This window comes from Marmota marmota, unplaced genomic scaffold, assembly GCF_001458135.2.
Source record: "Marmota marmota marmota unplaced genomic scaffold, marMar, whole genome shotgun sequence".
NCBI classification, from domain to species: Eukaryota; Metazoa; Chordata; class Mammalia; order Rodentia; family Sciuridae; genus Marmota; species Marmota marmota.
The window spans coordinates 9,947,775-9,968,775 of NW_026000222.1; the positions used below are offsets into that span (position 1 = coordinate 9,947,775).

The following is a 21,001-nucleotide window of genomic DNA, read 5'->3' on the forward strand; positions in this document are numbered from 1 at the left end:
GAGGTCCTGCTGAGCACACCCTTCCAACCCCGAATCAAGGCTCCTTAGGATCCTCTGTAGAGTGCCCAGAGCTGGGAGCCCAGGATTCCAAACTGTACCCCGGCAGGAATATAAAGTATTGTGCAGAGTTGTAGTTGTAGATCCAACTTGGTGAGGTCTAACTCTGCACCTAACACCCGCCTTGAGCCAAGACTATAGAAGGTAGTACTAGGAGTTAAGTTGCTCATAAACTCAATAATAATACAAAAAAAAAGGGGCAGGGGGAATGAGCATTTTTGTCACCCTATTGTATGTACTGAAAAAAACAGACAACAAAATCACCCAGGTCTTACAAGATGTGCAAGCATTGCATCAGAAAAATGGAGTTTATAACACAAGGAAAGGGTATTGCTCGTGATCCCAGCTCTACAACATGAGTTCAGGTACCTCCATTCTCACTCTGCTTTGGGCAAATTTATTAATATCTCTATTATAGGAGTTATACTAGTTCCTACCTATCAGGGTGATAATCAGAATTAAATGAGCTAAGGTTTATATAATACAAGATCAATACTTCGCATTTAGAAAGTATTCAATTATAGTAACTGCTGTGATTCATATAATAATTACTCCATTTGTCTTCATCACCCTCATTAAACAGGGAGGCACAAATATTTAAGTATTACCTAGTGTTGTAGACTGGGAGTTTGGGGCCCCCTTCCCCCAGAAACATATGCTGAAACATAATCCCCCATTGTAGGTATTTGGTGGTAAAGACTTTGGAAGGTGACCCCGGGTCACCAGGGTGGAGGCTTCATGAGGCAGATCCCTCATCCTTCCTAAATGTGAGGATATAGGGAAAGGATGTCAAGAAGCAAGCTCTCACATACACCAAATCTGAGGCCCTTTGGTCTTGGATTTCTAGCTACCAAAACTGTGATACTGTCTTATAAATGTCCCAATGCACTAAGACAGATGATTTCTACTTGAGATCTGCATCCCTGTGCCAGAAGCCACAGTGCCCTAGTCCATCCATTACTGTTTTCTGAGAATCTTCTTGTTTATTAGTATGAACAGTAAGAATCTGGTAACGGATCATGTGTCCACTCGTACTGTGTCTTAAGTGTAGAGTCGAACACTGGCCTGAATCAAGTAGCAGAGCCAGGCGATCACCCTCTCTGCATTTTAGTTTGCTTTCTGTCCTCGGATCTCTTGTTTGCTGTACGTGTTTTCATTTGCCGCCATCTTCCCCTTCTCATTTCTGTTTTAGATATTTCTACCAACTACCTTGACTACTTAAGGAAGTGGGGTGCAGATTTAAAATAAACTAGAAACCCCTGGGTGCTCAAAACCAGGACTGTCTCTTCCACAACCACCTTGCACACACAAAGACCCACGTACAAACAGCAATGAAAGGGAGATGGAGAGGGACGTCACCACAGGGGCAACATCGGGAAGGTGAACTCGGCTTACAGGTATGGCAGGTGGCTCCCGTGTAACCCGTGTTGGTACAGTTACAATGGAAGACGCTCCAGGACTGAGAACAGGCTCCCCCGTGCTCGCAGTAGTTGGGCAAACACCTAGGAGAAGGTGAAGAAACAACCACCGTTTGTCATTTTTGATATCATAAAGTCTTGATCATTTATACTCATGGTCATGAGAAAGAGAGGTGTCGAACCCCACAGGAAGAGTAAGGTTGACGTGACCGATGGTGATTCAGTCTGGTGTGAAGGTAATTGAATCACAGAACTAAAACCTTGGGTCATTAAATTCAGCCAGTTCCCGCCCATTTCCAGGTACTGTGACTGCTTAATCTTCTACTTTGTCTCACTACATCAGCGCCCTTTATTTTCCCTAAGTGACACAATATGAGTTCGATGTATATTCAGGGATATCAAAAGCTTATGTGACACAGTATTTTGTCACACTGAATTACTACATTGAACATTTATAAGGAAGAAGGAATAAAGAAGAGGCGAGGAAAGAAGGAAGTGGGAGGGAGACCATCTGTGCACTTGACCTGGGATCCAGGAGGAGCCAACGATGTGCAGTAGAGATGCACGGCTTCCAAGCAGTGCAGAGGCCCTGAATGGAACTCACGGGGGCTCCCAGGTTATTTTAAAATTTCAAGAGAAGTAACTGGCATGCTCAACGTCTGTCAAGCACAGTGTGACTTACTAGCGTGAAGTCGCTCAGCTCCATAATGCATTCCTTTTCATCACAACCTGTCTTTGAGAAGCTGGATTTTAATAATTGATTTTAAAAAGCAAGTACCATGTGAAATCTACATGGAACAAAAAAAAAATGGAGATACCAGCATTTGATCTGATTCCAAGCTTTTGAAAGATGGTGCAGGTCCACAATCCAATTACTAAATAAGTATGTTTTATGATGAATGAAATCATTTTTTGTAAATCACGTGGATCACTTTTTCTTTTAAAATTAATTTTATTCTATATATTTAAAGTAAACAATATGACATTAGACATAAAGATAGTAAAAAAGTCATTATAGTGAAGCAAATTAGTTTGTGCCTCATCTCACTGAGCTACCCAGTTGTTTGATTCATTTTGTTTTTGTGGCAAAAGTAGCTAAAATCTACACATTTAGCATGAACCCCTAATATGGCACGATTTTGTTACCTATAGCCCTCCTATTGTCCATTAGTTCTCTAGATTTGTATCATTTTTTTCAACGTCTTACTATGCTGTTAGGACAAAAATATTTATTAAGTCATGTGGAGCTAAAACACTTTTAAATCAAAGCATTAGGTTAGGAAAACAGAAAAATTACAGACACAGGGGACATCAGGGAGGAAAGAGTTGGGGGAACCACTGTCATTAGCTCAAATAGCCCTGGGTTGGCTTTAATATTCCACCCTGTGCCCCAGTTTTGCCTGTTAGATAGGTTTCTTATTGATGGTACATCCCTGACTGACTGCCATTTCCTTACAGCATGTATTTTGGAAAACTTTCCATTGTAGATTACCCCTTTCCCTTCTTATTTTTTGGTAGTGGGGATTGAACCCAAGGGCACTTAAGCACTGAGCCACATCCCAGCACTTTGTACTTTTTTTATTTTGAGACAAGGTCTCACTAAGTTGCTTAGATCCTAAGTTGCTGGGGCTGGCTTTGAACTTGTGATCCTCCTGCCTCAGCCTCCCCAACAACTAGGATTACAAGTGTGTGCCACCTTGCCTGGCCCTTCACCCTTTTAGATAGAAAACTTCTGTTCTCTTGCAAGTTTTAAAACCCAAGACTGACTGTCTTACTGGAAGACCTGGGATTCATCCCTTTGAAGTGCAAACATCAAGAAGGCTAGAGCCCTTATTTCCCAGTCTCTACAGGAGACCAACTTCCATTAGCACCACTTAGCAAATAGGCCAGCCTAACTCCATCGAGTTGTTTGGACCTATGACACTTTTAAAATAAAGTATCAGGGATGTCTTTTGACTTAGAGGCATTATAAAAAAAAATTACAGCCACATCAATGTTCATAGCAGCTCAATTCACAATAGCCAAACTGTGGAACCAACCTAGATGCCCTTCAACAGATGAATGGATAAAGAAACTGTGGTATATATACACAATGGAATATTACTAAGCTTTAAAAGAGAATAAAATTATGGCATTTACAGGCAAATGGATAGAGTTGGAGAGTATCATGCTAAGTGAGCCAATTCCAAAACACCAAAGGCTGAATGTTCTCTCTGATAAGTGGATGCTGATCCATAGTGGGGGGTGGGCATGGGGAGAACAGAGGAAATTTGACTAGGCAAAGGGGAGGGAGGGTCAAGGGGACATGGGAATAGGAAAGATGGTGGAAGGAGATGAACATCATTACCCTAGGTACATGTATGACTGCTCATGTGGTGCGGTGCTACATCGTGTGCAACCAGACAAATGAAAAGTTGTGCTCCATTTGGGTACAATGTATTGAAATGCATTCTGCTGTCATGTAAAACTAATTAGAACAAAAAACTTTTTAAAACAAATTGTAAAAAATTACTGAGAGAATTTGAACAGAGAAATTTGAACTATGAACAGAGAAATTTGGGGACTTTTGGTGTCCCTTCAAACAGCCCAGATCAGATAGATAATTGATGGCTTTTCGAATTGAGAAGAAATGATACTTTGAGACCCAGACTTTTAATGTTCTCATACACTTTAAATTTAAAAATAAATAAACTATAAAACCTGCCAAGAATATATTTATATGGGATTTTTGCCATTTCCTTTATAAAAACTAAGGATGGGAGTTTCATATTTTGCTTATAAGATTTTTGCAATTTTAACTGAACATCATGTTATTGATGTTTCCTGATGATAAAAAATAGAAGTTCAATGTACAGAAAGGAAACAATAAGGAGAAAAATCACTTTTACTATATAGAAACTACCTCTACAAATATAAACATATATAAATATATAGAAATATATATATATAATCATGAGTAAAGTCATGCTATTTTACAATCTGTTTGTTGAAGATCCAAAAATAAATAATGGATATATTCCCATGCCCATTAATTTTATATATATTTTAACATTTTATAGATTTTCAGGAATATATTCAAAGACTGTATCATAATTTATTTAATTTTTAAGTATTTAAAATCAATGAAAAAGAAGGAGACTTTAAAATATTAAAACAGTAACAATCCTACTTGGTAATCAAATCAGAAAAGGACAGAGCAGATCATACTTTAATGGACCACAAATCTTGTTTGAAAAAGGGACAGATATAAGTGGCTTTGCCTCAAATCCAAAAGAAGGTATCTTTAATTATCGTAATATATATGCTACTTCAATGTGATCTGCTTACAAAAAACTGACTGAATCCACTTTTCTTGATTCTTGCTAGACAGACCAGACTTTTCAATGCAATGTGAAAGACTAAATTGCGAATTTTATTTAAATTCATTATATGGTAATGTTTGCATGCCGGTAACCTAGGGCAATTCGCAGTGAATGTTCTAAACAATTGTGTTTTACACTTTTCTTCTCGGTAGGCACTCAAATACAAAGTCAGACAATCCATCAACCCATTTTCTCAGACTTCTAAATCTTTCTCCTGGACATTTCCATCATTACTTTCATTGCTTGTGAATTCAAGGAGTGCATACATCAACATACCCAAACTTGAAGTGACAGCAAAGATTTTGATTTAAATGGATTCCCTGTCCATTACGAGTTAAATTTCAAAGAACTTTCATTTGATGTAAAGTTTGGCTGGGACTAATGATATCAAAGTCAAATCTATACAACGTTATCCCATTTAAGGACGTTAAATAGTAACAGTTATCTACAGACATTAGAATAATGACTAGCAACAGAATTCCTTTCTAATAATCTTCTTCAAAAACTATATTTGACAAGAACTAACAACCCTACTGCCCCTGCCCACCTACTCTCCAGGCAACCTCCCAAAATAGCCACGCCTGCAGTACTACAGGAGAGAAAATGATACCCTAATCTTTAAACCCACTTAGAAGAACATGTGAGCTGAGGCAGAGGGAAGAAGCCAGTCTTTTTTTTTTTTAAGAGAGAGGAGAGAGAGAGAGAGAGAGAGAGAGAGAGAGAATTTTAATATTTATTTTTTAGTTTTCAGTGGACACAACATCTTTGTTTCTATGTGGTGCTGAGGATCAAACCAGGCAAGCGCACTACCGCTAGAGCCACATCCCCAGCCCAGAAGCCAGTCTTATGGGGCTCTGTGGAGATGAGAGGGAAAGTAGAGGCTATAGGTAGAGACTCCAGCCTGGAGGGAGAGAGTACAATGGAGGCTCAAGACCAGAGCCCAAGGACTGGGCAGTGGGGGTGAACTGGAAGGGTAACCTGGTAGTGGTCGAGGGGCTGAGGCTGGGAAGGGAGGAGGCCAGGAGGAGGGTGCTGGGCTGTGAAGTCACAGCAGTGGACACTGACACCCAGAAACCTTCAGGTCTCTGCAGCCTGGGTGTCATCTGAGACCCAGACACACTCCACACCCTCCTCCTCTCTTGGCTCGGAGAGGCACAGGCTGTGCTGGCAGGTGAGATGGTAACCTTCCCAACCTGGTGCTATCTTAGAAAGCTGATACCCAAAGATACACTTAACACATGTGAATGACTTAGCGAGCATTTATGCCCCAATACTTGGCAACCCTGTCCCAGCCCCATCTGGGTGTCTGTCCCAGAAATGGGAAGCAGAGCAACAGCTGCCGGGCATTTTTGTCCCCACCTCTCTATCACCCAGAATCCCTAGACTTACCATGATCTTCCTGAGATCCACAGACCAAGGGGAGGGCTGCTAGATGACAGAGTGCATCTGAATGACCATGTGTGAAAGACGCATAAGTGTGTTAATGACCTTGTCAGTGTGTGAGTGTGGGACCGCATAGGTGTATGTGAATGTGTGCGTGTGTGAGCGTGCACAAGTAGTTGTACAAATGCATGTAATGATGACCTGTGAGTGTGTGAGGAGCTTTTGGATAGGTGAGTGAGCACATAAGTGTGTGCATGTGTAAGAAAGACTGCGTGCAAGCTGATATTAGTGTATCCGTGTGCAGGGAATGTGCACACACGTGTGCGCATGCCTGTTTGTATGCATTCCTTTATATGCAGGTCTGAACCTGCTTAAAGTCAGTCATATTAAAAAAGAAAGGACTGCATTAAGTTCCTGTCAGATTTTTAATATGCTAGTAATGTTACTGCTTGCTTTTTATTATAATGGATTAAAACATTCAATGATACGTTTATTATGCTTGGATGAAATATGCACCCCCATAAGTGCTAACATGGCCTCTACAGGCTGCATGGCAAACATTTCAGGCACACTCTGCTGGCTCTGGGGCTGGACTCTGCCTTTTCTTAGCCATGTCATCTTAGCCCACTTCTCTGTCATCTATTTTTATATTTACCCAAAACAAATACAATTAGAAATAGGTTATAATGGGGCTGGGTTGTGGCTCAGCAGTAGAGCACCCACCTAGCATGTGAGGGGCCCTGGGTTCAATCTTCAGCACCACATAAAAATAAATAAATAAAATAAAGGTATTGTGTCCAACTACAACTAAAAAATAAATATTAAAAAAAAGAAATAGGTTTTAAGGGTTTTACGAGGAATGATTTAAATACTCATTTATGTTAAGTCTACAAACTTTTACAAATCTGTACTGGGTGTGATATTCCAATTAACTCAATAACTGAAATTAACAGCTGTGATTATAAAGCATGGCTAGTAAGATCACATATGCCACAGTTGCCCACGCCTACCACAGGTTTTAACCATTCTTAGCTGCTAAATATTCCTATAAAAGTTGCTTGTCTTCTATAATTAATTCCTGCCTTGCCGTGTCCCCCCTGGTGCTTCTGTGAACCTCCAGGGCCATCCTTGCACTGTGATAAGCACCACGGTCCTGAGCTTTCTAGAGGAGGGGTTCCTCTCATGTTCCTGTAGAGAAGATGGTAACAGGTTGTTAAAGGTGGAAATCAGCACGGGCACCAGTGAGTTTCCCCGCTTCCGAAATACACAACTGTCAGGGTAGCAAAAGCCAGCTTGACAATTCACCACACAGGTCTCTGATTTATTGGCACCTGATGATCCATGTTACTTTCCAGATGCCCTAAACCATTGAATTTAATGACATAGTTTTGATATGATTATATCCATCTAAAATGATAGCAGCCTCCACATTATCTTTTGTAAATTGGTAACATGTACATAGAAATAACACGGTCTCATGTCTTATATCTAAATTTTATTATTTGAAATATGACATACAAAGCAAAAGTTCTATTTTTCTGATTTCTAATGTAAATACAATCCAATTCCTGTGGAAAAGATGAAAGGAAGAGAATAAACGTTCATTTCACACATACATTTTAATCTGCTACCATAAGTTTAAACAGGCCACAGTAAAGGAGTGAGACCATTCTTACCTATCTGAGATACCACATGAGTCTATCTGAAGGTCACTGAAGTTCCCAAGGGATCCCTGCTGAACTGAAATCAGATCTACCATCTCATTGCTGATGGAAATAAGTCTCATGCATCCTTGAAATCCACCAACGGGGCTTGTACATTTGGATCCAAAGCTTTTGTCAGGACAACCTGATGAAACCAAATCAGAGTATAACCAACAAAGACACACTGTAATGAATCCAGAGTCAGGATCATAGAATAAACAAGGGAGAGAATTAAACAACAGCAGATGGGGTAGAGAGGGAAGATGAGAGGGAAGGGGAGGGGGGATAGTAGGGGATAGGAAAGGTAGCAGAATACAACAGTCATTAATATGGTATTATGTAAAAATGTGGATGTGTAACCGATGTGATTCTGCAACTTGTATTTGGGGTAAAAAATGGGAGTTCATAACCCACTTGAATCAAATGTATGGAAGATGATATGTCATGAGCTTTGTAATGTTTTGAACAACCAATTAAAATAAAATAAAATAAAATAAAAGACATATGTCTATGTTCTGCGTCCAAGGAGGCAAGCAAACTCACTGCAGTCATTGTTAGTTTGATATGAATTATAACTTGTGATTTATACAGAGAATTTTTTCTTGATGTCCAGAGGATTCACAGGAAGACACTGCACTATCATAACTATGAACAAGTATACTAGCTCAATCCAAATTGTAGAAATATACATGTTAGCTCCAGAATCCTAAGCAAGCCAGCCAGCAGTATTAAATTATGTATAACTTCGACATGGGAACTTAGTCTTTTAGACTGCAAAACTAAGAGCATAAAGGATGAATATGTGTACTGTAGATAAAAAGAGATAAGTCGATAATGATGAAATGTTTCTCTATTTAAAGTTAACTATCTGTACCTGGAATTAAAGTACCAACTACTTATTTAATTAACTACTTTATTTTCCTATGTGTGTAAGAGCTACATTAACATGCATTTAAATAAATGCAAATGGTTCAATATCAAAAATACTGTTTGATTTTATTTATTCTTGGCCTCATAAGAAACTGTTCCCGTTATACTGATTTTTTCTAAGATTTAAGTTTGTTCTAATTACGGAAATAATAAAGAAATTTAAATTAATGATTATTGTCTGAGTTTAATGATGTTCTAAATGTTTATCCAAGTGAAATAAATAATTTTATGATGAAATAAATAATATGATGAAGTGAAATAAATAATATTATGCTTATATATATATTTTATGAATCTTTCTTTGCTATTATGGCTGTCAACCACTATTACAATTTCAAAGAAAGAGGAATGAAGAACCAGTAACTCCTTAATTCCTATATAATCTGTGATAGTTCTCTACCATTAAAATGAAATGTTTGACTGAGGATATTTCTCTTTATGCTTTGTTTTTCCAACAAAATATATTTTAAAAGGCCAGTATTATTATTTAATGCTATTAGCAGGCATATTGAAATATTCTATTTTAACCCAATGGAGACTTTGAAGTTTCAAATTTAATATGTCCTGGAATCAAAGTGTGAAATATGATATGTCAAGAACTATGTAATGTTTTGAACAGCCAACAATAAAAAATTTAAAAAAAAAGAAAGAAACATGTATTCAAAGCTGTTGAGATATTAATTTATTCTACATGGTAATAAACACATTTCTAGTATTTAAAAATCCTTTATACTATAGGATGGGGTTACCATAGTCTTGGTATGCTTTCTAGATGAATTATTAACCAATTAAAAATGTCAGGATAAAAAACTGAAAAGATAATGGTTCTATAATATTTGGTGGCAACTATCCTATGTCAGAAATATAAACAGCTCTGCTAATCTCCTTTTCCCCAGGTGGTGTTTCCTGACACCTCTCAAACAATTTCAGAATAAAATAAATTGTGCCACATGCCCATAGGAAACAAAACTAAGCAAACTCAGATTCACAAGGAAAGGTCTTGAAACCATGAAGCAGCACAAGGTCAGACCATGGGGCACTTCATTTTCCCAGTTACCATGTTCAATAAGCAAGCAATTCTTAGAACAAAGAAGGGCTCAACCAGTTAGTCTCAGTAGTCTCCAAGAGGCAGGCATGAGTTAATATAATGTTCTGCACTGAGCCCATTTGAGATGGAAGTTCTAAAATAGGAAGATTTCTGGAGAACACTTAATGCTGAATTAATGGATGGATCCATTACCAGAGGCAGTCAGCATGTTAAACACCTCTGAGGATGACAGATGAATTATCGCCGGATACCACTGTACCAGAAGTGAGATGTCGAATTCGACTTCATGGCAGTGTCACCTGGTCATTGAACGGATAACGCTTTCCTTATATAAGGGAGGAGGAATGTGAGAATTCACAGTTTCAGCATCCCCAGCTTGAGTTGTGTGGTGTGTTATGCACAGCACAAAGATTCCATAGGGGAATTCACAGAAATTAGCACCCATCCGTCCTCCATCTGGAGAACCCAGATTTAAAATTAGTAATTTATAAATAATAAAAGTTGAGCACAGTGCACCGCAATGCAGTCTGACTTTCTGAAGAGCACTCATTGGAGGGGAAAAAAGACAAAAAGTACGGAGTCGTGGAGGAATGGTGAAAGTTTTGTGTGGCACACCTAGAGTGCTGCTGACTCAGGGGCAGTCGGTCCTCTTTCCCAATGTGACAGTCACTCTTGAGACTGGCAGAGAACAGAGATGGAGCCCAATCTGCTGGAACAGGCTGACCCTTTGCAGCAGGCACCACAGCCAGGTTAGACTGACTGCATTCTGATAAGACAGCTGGAAATTTGCAGCTGAATTCAGGGAGAAGAAGGATTGATGAATTGATGGGAAGTGTCTCCCAGCATGGATTTTTTTTTTCCTTGAAGATCAACTGGCTGAAGAACCACCTACCTAAAAACCACTTTGCACCCTTAGATAAAACAGACCCTGGCAATGAAAGGGACGCTTGTCCACAAAAAGCAAAAGGTTTTCTATAGCAACTGACTGACAGTTTGCCCAGGACTTCAGGGAAGGACTCAGGACTTTCAGCAAAAATGTGGAAGAGTTGGTCACCTCATGGCCTGTACCACCCACACAATCAGGACCTCTGTGCTGGTCCTGCAATTTAGGGAATGCTGCCCTACCTTCTTAAAGGCATGACTTTGCTTATGGTCCTGGAGGCCTCCCAGGGAAAGGTGATGTGTCCACTTGGAACCCTCTCCTCTGAATGTCCCAGAATTCAGGGTTTCTGGCCCCCAAAACATTAAATGGACTTTCAGGAGAATGGACCTTCCTTAACCAGGCTCTGAAGCACAAGCCCTGGAAATTCTAGGGTAGCCTGGATTTTTCAGGGCATGTATTAAAAAGGGTTGGAGTTGGGATTTTATAGTGGAAGTTTCCACAGTATATCTTTTAAGAACATCTTAATAGATGTAAAATTATAATGAACATGAATTTGGAAACAAATTCCAAATTCAGAAGAGTACTTTCTTGGGGAGATCAAAAGATAAGCTCCTAGAGGGACAGACATTATTAATGATCTACTCTTTCTTAAGCAGAGGTATGCATGTGAAGATGCATACTTCAAAATGTTACTAGAATTCCTTAAAATGCATACTTGATTGAAGAAACTGAATGTGGGATATACAGGAATCCTCTGTAGGGTCTTTGCAACTTTTTGATAAAACTATCCAAAATATTTTTTAAATATTACACTGTATAACATGAATCATAGTAAAAAGAAAAATTACAAAGCACATGTGATATATTTCACTATAAAATATTACAGTATGAATAAAAGCCGCCACTAGAGAAAAAAACTTGTAAACAAAATAGGCTAAATATTGCTAAATCTGAACATGAGGGATATACACTTCTTTAAGAATGATGATTCTATTTTCATGATTTATAAACATTTTATCCCATCTTCTATTTTTTATTTTGTATCATTTAACAGTATGTCTTTCTTCTTATCTCTTTTAATACTTGTAAATCTTTTCCTTTGAAATGAAAGCTCTTATTTAAGCTGTTCTATATATCTCACTATCGATTAAAAGAATATGTTCCTATGGATTGCCATTAAATCAACCATACATTCTGAAATAACCTGGTTCAGAAATGAGCAAATCTTAGTAAAGGAGACAATTGCATCTTTTAAGATTGTGGTCCAATGCTGCCTTTGTGGATTGTGTACAGGTTTTTAAATGTTTGTTCTTTTATTTGTTTTTAAGTTCTGATGACTTGATTCATGGGTTATGTACTCATTGTCAATTCTTACAAAATAATTTGTATTTCAGTGGTGAATAATGAAACTTCAGCTACTTCCCCCAAATTAAAAAAATGAGTCAAACAGAAGCAACTATTTCAATGAAAGGTAAAAATACCAAAACAATGATAATATAAGAAACACCCTTTGACATAATTAGACCAAAGTTTTAGCCACTAACAGTTTTAAAACTGTATTTCTGATGGCAAAGAACATTTTTCTAATTTCCCAGTAATAAAAATCCATTTACATTTCTCCAGTTTCTTTTTCCAAGCTTTTAATTCAAACATCCATGGGGCAGGTAAACACTTTATGTGTTCTTGTCCTCTACGGAAGATGGCCTGGTCTTGAGGGCCAACGTCCCAATTTCAACAAATGTGTCAGTGCACTATTACTTAGCAAGGAGAAGAGGTTGCTATGGCTAATTAAGTGAAATCATTTGTCCATTGGCATCATATTGCCCTTCTGCATTGGGCAGTGGGAAAGCAATAAGAATGCTTAGAGGCGCTAAGAGGTACATGATCAGGAAAACACTGCAATAAAATCAACCCATAAAGCCAGAAGAAAACATATAAGGGCCATTTAACATTAGGAAAATATAACAAGCTATGAAGGTAAGAACCGAAGAAGGTGGCCTACTTCAAATAAATCTCATCACAGAAACTGTAAACAGCAGTAAGTCCACTTTGTAGCAACGTACTTCAGATTATAATTTGTCATCTTGATCCACTCATTCTAAAGAAAGTGAGAAATTATTTCTCAGTGTGAATGTTGGTTAAAAGCATGAAGGCTTCAGCAAGACACAAAAGTCAGAAATGCAAATACAGCCCAACTGCCCAGAAGGCCTCACTCCTTTTCTTACCTCCAAAATAATAGGTGCCCCCTGAATAAATCTGCTCAGGCCCAAGCAAAGGAGAAGCAGCGGTCACGTGGCCATCCACCACCACACTCAGGTGATTCCTTTTAGCAGAGAAGGAGATGGAATGCCACTGTCCATCATTCAATCCAGCACCTGGGGGAGGGGAACACAGGTGAAAGAGATGACTTAACAGAAGCACTACAGGAGGCTGGTTTTCAACAAGGACTCACACAGCACTGTAGCCACTGCAGTATTTACATCACTGTAGTCCCCCTTTCTATTTCAAAGAAAGAAGAATGAAGAACCAGTAACTTCTTAATTGGTTAAAAAAAAAAGTTCCCCAGTGGATGCCTGAAGCTCTATGGACACTTTGTTTTTTCCTAAACATACATACCTGTGATGAAGCTAAATTTATAAATTAAACACACTAAGAGATTAACAAAGTAACTAACCATAAGATTCAATAACTATAGCAATATACTCAAAGTTAGTTAAAAGCTATGAATTATTTATTTCTGGAATTTTCCATTTAACATTTGCGGACCATAGTTAACCCTAAGTAACTAAACTGCAGAAAGGACAAGTGTGGAAAAGCTAAATAATAATATCATAGTCATAAAAAGGGAGGAAAAGGAGGAGGGGAAAGGGTGCTGAGTAGCGAGTCAGCATCCTTCACGTGTGAAGTGTGCATGGTCATCGCCCCTTCTTAGGGCCTCCATGACAGGGACACCACTCCCGGCACCAGACATCCTGAAGAGTTAGTCTGTCCATTATTTGGCATTGACTGATTTTCAACTTCCACCCATGTGATTCACCCCTGCGGGGAGGAGTTTAGGAAGAGTATACATATTTCTACATCTTACCCAATAAAATGTTTTGCCTATTTTTTGTACTTTTATGGAAGCTACTTTTATGATATATGGTAGAGTTTTTGCAAACTATATGAGCAGCAAAGAATTTAAGTTATCCTATGGACATGTTCCCCCTGATGTCCAACAAGAAAACCCTCTGCCCTATTGGTTTAGCTCTCGTACTGTAAATCTTGGAAGTTTTATAAATGTATTGGTGGGTTTTGCTGTTCGTATTGGCCCTCAGGCACAGGGCCCTGGTATTCCTCAGTGTAAAGAAGGCTGTGATGAGTCTTTTGGAGAAAATATGCATGCTAGATAAGCTTCATTCAGGCATGAGTTAGGATGCTGTTGACGGTGAGTTCACTGTTAACAGATCAACAACACACTGCACACTAAATAGGGTGTCTCTAAACAGAAACACACATTCAGGAAGGTTATACATTGATTGCTTCAGATAAATTTTATGACCAGAGATTCACAGGAACTAAACCCTGTATTTCCCCTCAGAGTACTGATTCAGTATTCCCTAAATCAGCATTCATGGAAACTTTATAGAACAGAACTATCACAAACAATGAGAATCAACTCTCTATATATGTATATAAATATGTGTGTGCACATCTATGCACACACATACACAATTCTAATTATGTTAATTTTTATATAATGTTGCTATAATCAAAAGTCAAGGTGTTCTTATTGCTTCCAAAAACAATCTCCAGTCCTCAGGAGAGGCAGTCCCACTGACATGACTCCACAGGATGGCACAGCCCTCCCCCTTACAGGGAACTACACACAAGGAGCTCTGTGGTTGAGTTCTGAGCAGAGGCTCAGAGCCTAAGCATCTCCATTGTGGATTTACCAGTCAAGTTTACACCCACTGAATACTTAACTCGGCATAATTATGCAGATCAAATCACTAAACAAAAACATAAGCACTCTCTTAAACCCAAAGAGCTGCTTTTCTAATATTATATGCAATTTCCTTTCTGGTATCACATGGACCTCTTTTCTGATATTATATGCAATTTCTTTTATTCCACTTAGCTGGTTTCTACCACAGGCTTTCAGACTGAAAATGCATCCAAGTCCCCTTAATTGAATACACTTTTCTGCCCTGGATGTGTTGAATCTAATTCAGATTCTAGCTGGGATACAGAAGCCCCACAACATATCCAGGAAGACAAAGAAAAAAAAATGTCAGGATCCAACTCTGGTTTGATTTATGAAAGATGATGGCAAAGACTTGAAAGCTGATGTGGAGAATGTAGGTTAGGTACTTTTAGACACATTTCCTAAGAGTGGACTCTAAATAGACACTGAATAGAGTTATATAATCCTTGAGGGTATAAGTTTGGACTCAAATAAGTCAAACATTCCAGACTTGTCATTCAATGCTTCCCGTGGGGGAGGTGCACATAGAGTGAAAATCCTGTGTATGCTTTGCCCCAATGTACAGACACCTCCATCTCTGTCCCCACCTCTGTCCCCAGAGTGCCTCCATCTTGTTTCCAAAGCCCTGTGTACCTGACTCTACTTCTGTTATTTCATGTCACACCTTCCCCTTTGGCCTTGGATGGTGCTTCTCAAACTACCTGTGGTGATATAAATTTTATTTTCCAATCTACTGCAGATTGATACTTTTATGAAATGTGATAAAAATGAATCATGAAAAAAATCTTAATGGCATGAAATGCAAACCTGCGAACCACGTGCTTCAATGTTGCAGGCATCTATTCTTGTCATAACTGTTTCTAAAAGCTTAATTTCAATTTTTATATTTGTCTTGTCATGAATCAGTAACAAGTATTTCAGGGACCCAGTGCTGGTGCAGGGAATACGCACTTTGTATTGAGGGGCTCTGGGCAATTGCTGCCAAGGCACACAACAGAATTAATCAAAGGCTTTGGGAGGCCTTCTGACTAACCTTGCTAATGCAGCAGCCAAATTAGAACAAAAAGAAACCGTGACAAGCCACTCAGTGATTTTACACAGTTAAATGCTTCCCTCTGATCAGCTGGCAGGGTAGGAACTTGCGCTATGGTTGTGGAAGAAACTTCAGAAAACTGACCTCCAGCATCATTTGTAATAGACATCATTTACCTGTGGAGGAGACTTATTACCTGTCAGTGGGATTTATTATATGAATTAAATCATGAAGGGTCTCTTTAACTTATTGCAACTAATTCTACATAATTTTTAATCAGATTCTATATTTCTTTGTAAGTATACGAATCCTTTCCACTTCAAGAGCAGATGAAAAGTGAGCCCTTTTAAGGGTCACACGACTTGGAATGGGGGAAAGGAGAAGGAGGAATCTTAGGATTTATAGTTTTTTTTCATCATTATGATATTATGTAACTAAACACTAATTCTATTTACTGTCGCCTTCACTCATACCTTCTGAGTGGGGGTAGAGAGCCTGTTGTTGGTATAGTAACAAAATAATGATAATGATGATGATAATTTTATTGAGCTATTATTCGTAACAGGTACAGAATGCTTTCACTGAATCTTTGCAACTTTTATCCTCATTTTAAATATGGAGAAAATGAGACTCAGGGAGGATAAACAGTTACCCAAGATAGTTTCCAGCTGGCGAATAGAGGAATAAACAGAAACTCAGCTGACTCTAAGATCCACATTCTTCTCTTCCTACAAAGCAGGTGGCCTCCTTATTTTTTTTTTTTTTGATCATGTTTAACAATTAACATTGATAAAGAGAAAAGCAGTCCCTGGAAGCCAGGAGCTGGCCCAGAGTTATTGGAAAGGCCTTACTATGTAAGAATCTGGCAGAGTGCTGCTTGGTGGTATCCTGTCAAACCTAAGCAACCTCTCAGGACACCCACATCAGACAAGGTCACTGGACAATGAAATGGGGGGAAGAAATCAATTCCACTTCATGACCTTGTGCAAGCACAGACAAAAGCAAGGCCTCTGTGCCAACCACAAAAATACCACGCTTTCCCTCTTCTGGATGACAGGAATGACCAACAATTTTTTTGCCCAATTGAAACTTTAGCCTTATTTCTTTCCTCTATTCTTCTAGATGAGCTTTACGATGGTACCTAATCATAGAATTACCCCCACATCCTGACAGTCTTTAATCTACAGCATGTTTGCCTCCTTGAAACTTCTCCCAGGTCAATGAACACAACCCCAAATCCTACAAGAAGTCATTCTGGACACCTTTGCATTGAGACAACCCTGGTGGCTCTTGGGGTGTGTGTTCCTCTTGTTGCAACAAGCAACAAGCCCGACTCCTTGGAACTCCAGGTATGTTTACAGCAGTCTTTGGCTGGAAAACACTGACATCTACAAATGGAAGAATGGGTTCATAAATGGAAGTGCTTGCAATTGTGGTGGTAGAAGAAGACAGGATGGTGGACCCAAACCTCCCCCCCACACCAGCATCTCTCTTTTTCCCCATCCCCCTCTGGCTTAAATCACATAAACACACAAAATGTAGCAGGAGGGAAAAGTTTGTCTCTGCTCCCTCATATATAATCTCTGGTACTATCTTAAATTGCTACAGAAACATTATGACAGCTCAGCCGCCATCACTCTCTCATATGACTGTAACTGGCATCCAGAGGATAAGATGTAGAAAGAAAAAATAAGCCTGCCATCGAGGGTAGGTTCTCGGTAAAGGTGCAAAAGGCAATTATTCGGAGGCCATTACTCAAGGAGCAACCAAAGGGTTGTGCCTATTTCCAAATATATTTCAGTGCTCTGAAAGCACCAGAAATTCCCATATCTACTAACTGTAGTCACTAACCAGAATTAAGGATCCAGATCACTAGATAGCTCTTGTCAAGATGACAGGATGGAGGTCATGGGTAGCCATCACTTTAGTGGAAAGCAGGAGCTTCAGGGATGACAGGATTATAGTCAGCAGAGTAGGAGCAGGCTGGCAGTGAACGGGAGGAAGGGGAACTTAAAAATGGCTTCTCCTGGGTAAGGCAAACCCAGACTGCTACTCCACTGCCAGGGATCCTGGAAACACAAATGCCCAGCAAGTGAAAATCTGCCAACACCCCACACGTTGCAAGCCTGTCCCAGCCAGGTCCCGCCACGGGACCAAGCGGCCTCATTTTCACCATCAGGCAAAAGCTGCAGAGAAATGCTCCAGATCAGCAGGAATCTCAAATTTGACAACAAAGACTTTTGTTTTAAATAGGAAAACAGAACTGCATTGTTCATTGGGTCCTTGATGCCAAGTGAATGGATTTTGCTTTGACGCCTCTAAGCATGATGATGATATTTTGTGTCACAAGGGATTTTTAGAGTATTGCTTGTATGTTTCATGATTTAGATAATATAACATTTCAGAAATGATTCAGGGTGACATAATATTTTTGAAAAATTCCAAATGACAATTTGCAAAACTGTACCTCACAGTAAAATTTTAGCTTCAAATCTCAAACATTTGTACAATTCAGTTCTTTCTCAATAGAATTTAATTTTTTTTTCATTGCAAAAGATAAAAAGTTTGAGTTTTTGAAACTGAAATAGATTAGTAATTTAGATCTCCGATAGCTATGAAAAATTAAGCTACTCTTGCCTGGTGAGGTGGTACATACCAGTAATCCTAGCAACTCAAGAAGCTGAGGCAGGAGGATGGCAAGTTCAAAGTCAGCCTCAGCAACTTAGTAAGACCCTGTCTCAAAATAAAAAATAAAAAGGATAGGGGATGTAGCTCAGTGATAGAGTGCCCCTGGGTTCAATCCCCAGTATCACATACACACACACACACACACACACACACACAAATAAGCCACCTTTATATAATGTAAAGACATTATAATATGATAGCAATCTATTCATAAGTGCATTTTTAGAGTCATAATATAACTTATTTAATTATCTTTGTACAGGTGAAGTATTTTCCTATGATAGAACAAGCTGAGTCCCCACCCACCCAACCACCATTTAAGTAGTTTACCAGTGCATGCAAAATGTACTTGCTTCACTGAAATTAGCAAAAGTTAATATTTTTAAAGCAACTGGACAGAGTTGGTAAGTGAAGGCTGACTTTTGATATCTGAAGTGTAACAGTTTTGCTGACATTCTTATTAGCAGCTGTGGAAATAATCACATGAAGTCATAGGACATCATAATGGATTATATTGTATATGGATTTAAACATGCATTTAGAGATTTTTAAATCACTCAGGGTATTCCCTGCAGACGTACACCTAGTATTTTACGAACTCTATATTCCTATAAAGTGGTTAGAAATGAGCTAGCTTCATGGGGCCAACTACAGTAGCATTGTACTGAAGCAGTTTAAGATGTTAAAAATTAAACTATGAATATAACCACTTCAGAGAACATCAAGTATATCCCAATAAACTACACAATAATGGCAATCCTTACATTTTTAGACCCTTGTTTTATGGGCCTATTAATTATTAATAATACACTGATTAATTTATGTCCTTTATTCAAGACTGCAAATCTCCCACATTTTGAGGATTACATAGAGTCAAGCATAGCACCTCTTAAAATCATAATTAATAGTGAATTTCTAGCTCCTGCATTTCAATTGCAATGATAGATGAACAATAACACAAAGGTTATAAAGAATAGTCATTTGTGTATGTGTTTGTACATTTGTTTTCCTTATTAGTTTTCAAATGTATTTTAACTTCTTTTTCTCCCTTTCCAAGTCAAATTCTATCAACTTTGGTCATAGTTAATATAGAGGAATAGTACACTGTCATTGGTAAATTGTTTTTTAAAGATCATTTATTAAATTAATGTAGCAGTTTACCTCAATGCAACCTTCACTTTCTGGGCTTAGATGTTCTTCTACTTATGTAAAAAATGGAGATATCTTCTTGAGAACTATATAATTTTAATGAAGAAACAAAAATATCCCTCATTCAAAGCACTGACCTACATTAACACTAATTTTCTAGACACTCATATATTCACCTTAATTATATTACTTCTAGTTATTGAAACAGGACCGTATTGCTTACAAGTGAAGAGAATTCCAATTGGTGCCCAAGGGGAAAACTTTGCACAAATCTTTACATTTTGCCCCAAATCTATCCAAATCTTTACAAAGTGCAACAAGTAAATTTAGCTAAATACTTAAGTTTTGCATTTATATTATACACTGATATAAAGATATAGGTATAGATTCCAGAAAGATCTCTCCCAGTCTCCAAAAGACCAGATGAGATATCAGCCATGTTTGGCAAAGTCTAGTTTTCCTATAAATGACATCCAATTAACTTATTGGTCTATTTCAAGTGTTTCACATTATCCTCAAAACACACATTTCTCAGGATATTCTATAATTTGTCTGAAGTGGGAGAAAGAGTCACAGAAGGAAATTTCTATTCCCCCATCTCTATCATTTTGGTTAATAAGAACTGCAAAGGTTGGAATGATATTTAAAAGGAAATTGGAATCAAGTTCCTCTAAGGAAGAGTACTGATAATCTTATTAACTCTAGTATTCATTTATTAAACAAATATTAATTTTTTGGTTATGCATAAAAAAAATTTGTGGAGAAGGAACCGAGAGATAATGAAATCTTCCAGATCCATATGCTTGGCCTGTGGGAGTACATTTATTACCTGCTGTGATGTCACTGGGTAATTTTCCCTGCCGGAGGAGATTCAGCTTGAGTTTTCCATCACTAAGCAAGAGGAGAAGACCCCCTGAAACCAGCTGAAGTTCACTGAAGAGCAGAAGTCCGGCCTTATTCCATGTTCGAAATTGAAAACTGGCTGAAATTTCCTCCTCTCTGGGAGAGGCCGGCAGAGCTAAGTAACTCCTGGAGCTCAGAAAAGTCAGAGGCACCCACTGTGGTTGTGAACAGGAAAATGACACATTTCCCTGAGGACGAAGTAGAAGAAAAAAAATCTTTCAGCATGTTTTATATATTCCATTAGTAATAGAATTTTAAATAAGCACGAAGACTGCTTATCAATTGTACATTATCCTCAATTTAAACCAACAAACTGCCAACACCATAAAAAATCCAGGTCCTAGCCATATACTTTAAGGTTCTTCAACCACTTTCTCTGGTCTTATCCCCATTTCTCAAATTTAATATAGATTTGAAAAGTCCCTAAAACTAACTTTACTTAGAAAATACATGTTGGAATGAAAATGTTCAGTCTTG

General features: G+C 38.4%; 1 protein-coding gene across 1 annotated transcript in view; it reads right to left on the bottom strand.

Annotated features, from left to right (window-relative positions):
• The window catches only part of Cntnap4 (contactin associated protein family member 4), a 240,075-nt gene that overhangs the window by 70,853 nt on the left and 148,221 nt on the right, over positions 1-21,001 (bottom strand). The window contains exons 8-11 of the mRNA XM_015496327.2: positions 20,451-20,712; positions 13,010-13,159; positions 7,897-8,068; positions 1,453-1,559 (exon numbers count right to left, since the gene is read on the bottom strand). Coding sequence (XP_015351813.1) covers positions 1,453-1,559; positions 7,897-8,068; positions 13,010-13,159; positions 20,451-20,712 — 691 coding nt within the window. The remainder of the gene's footprint in view (positions 1-1,452; positions 1,560-7,896; positions 8,069-13,009; positions 13,160-20,450; positions 20,713-21,001) is intronic.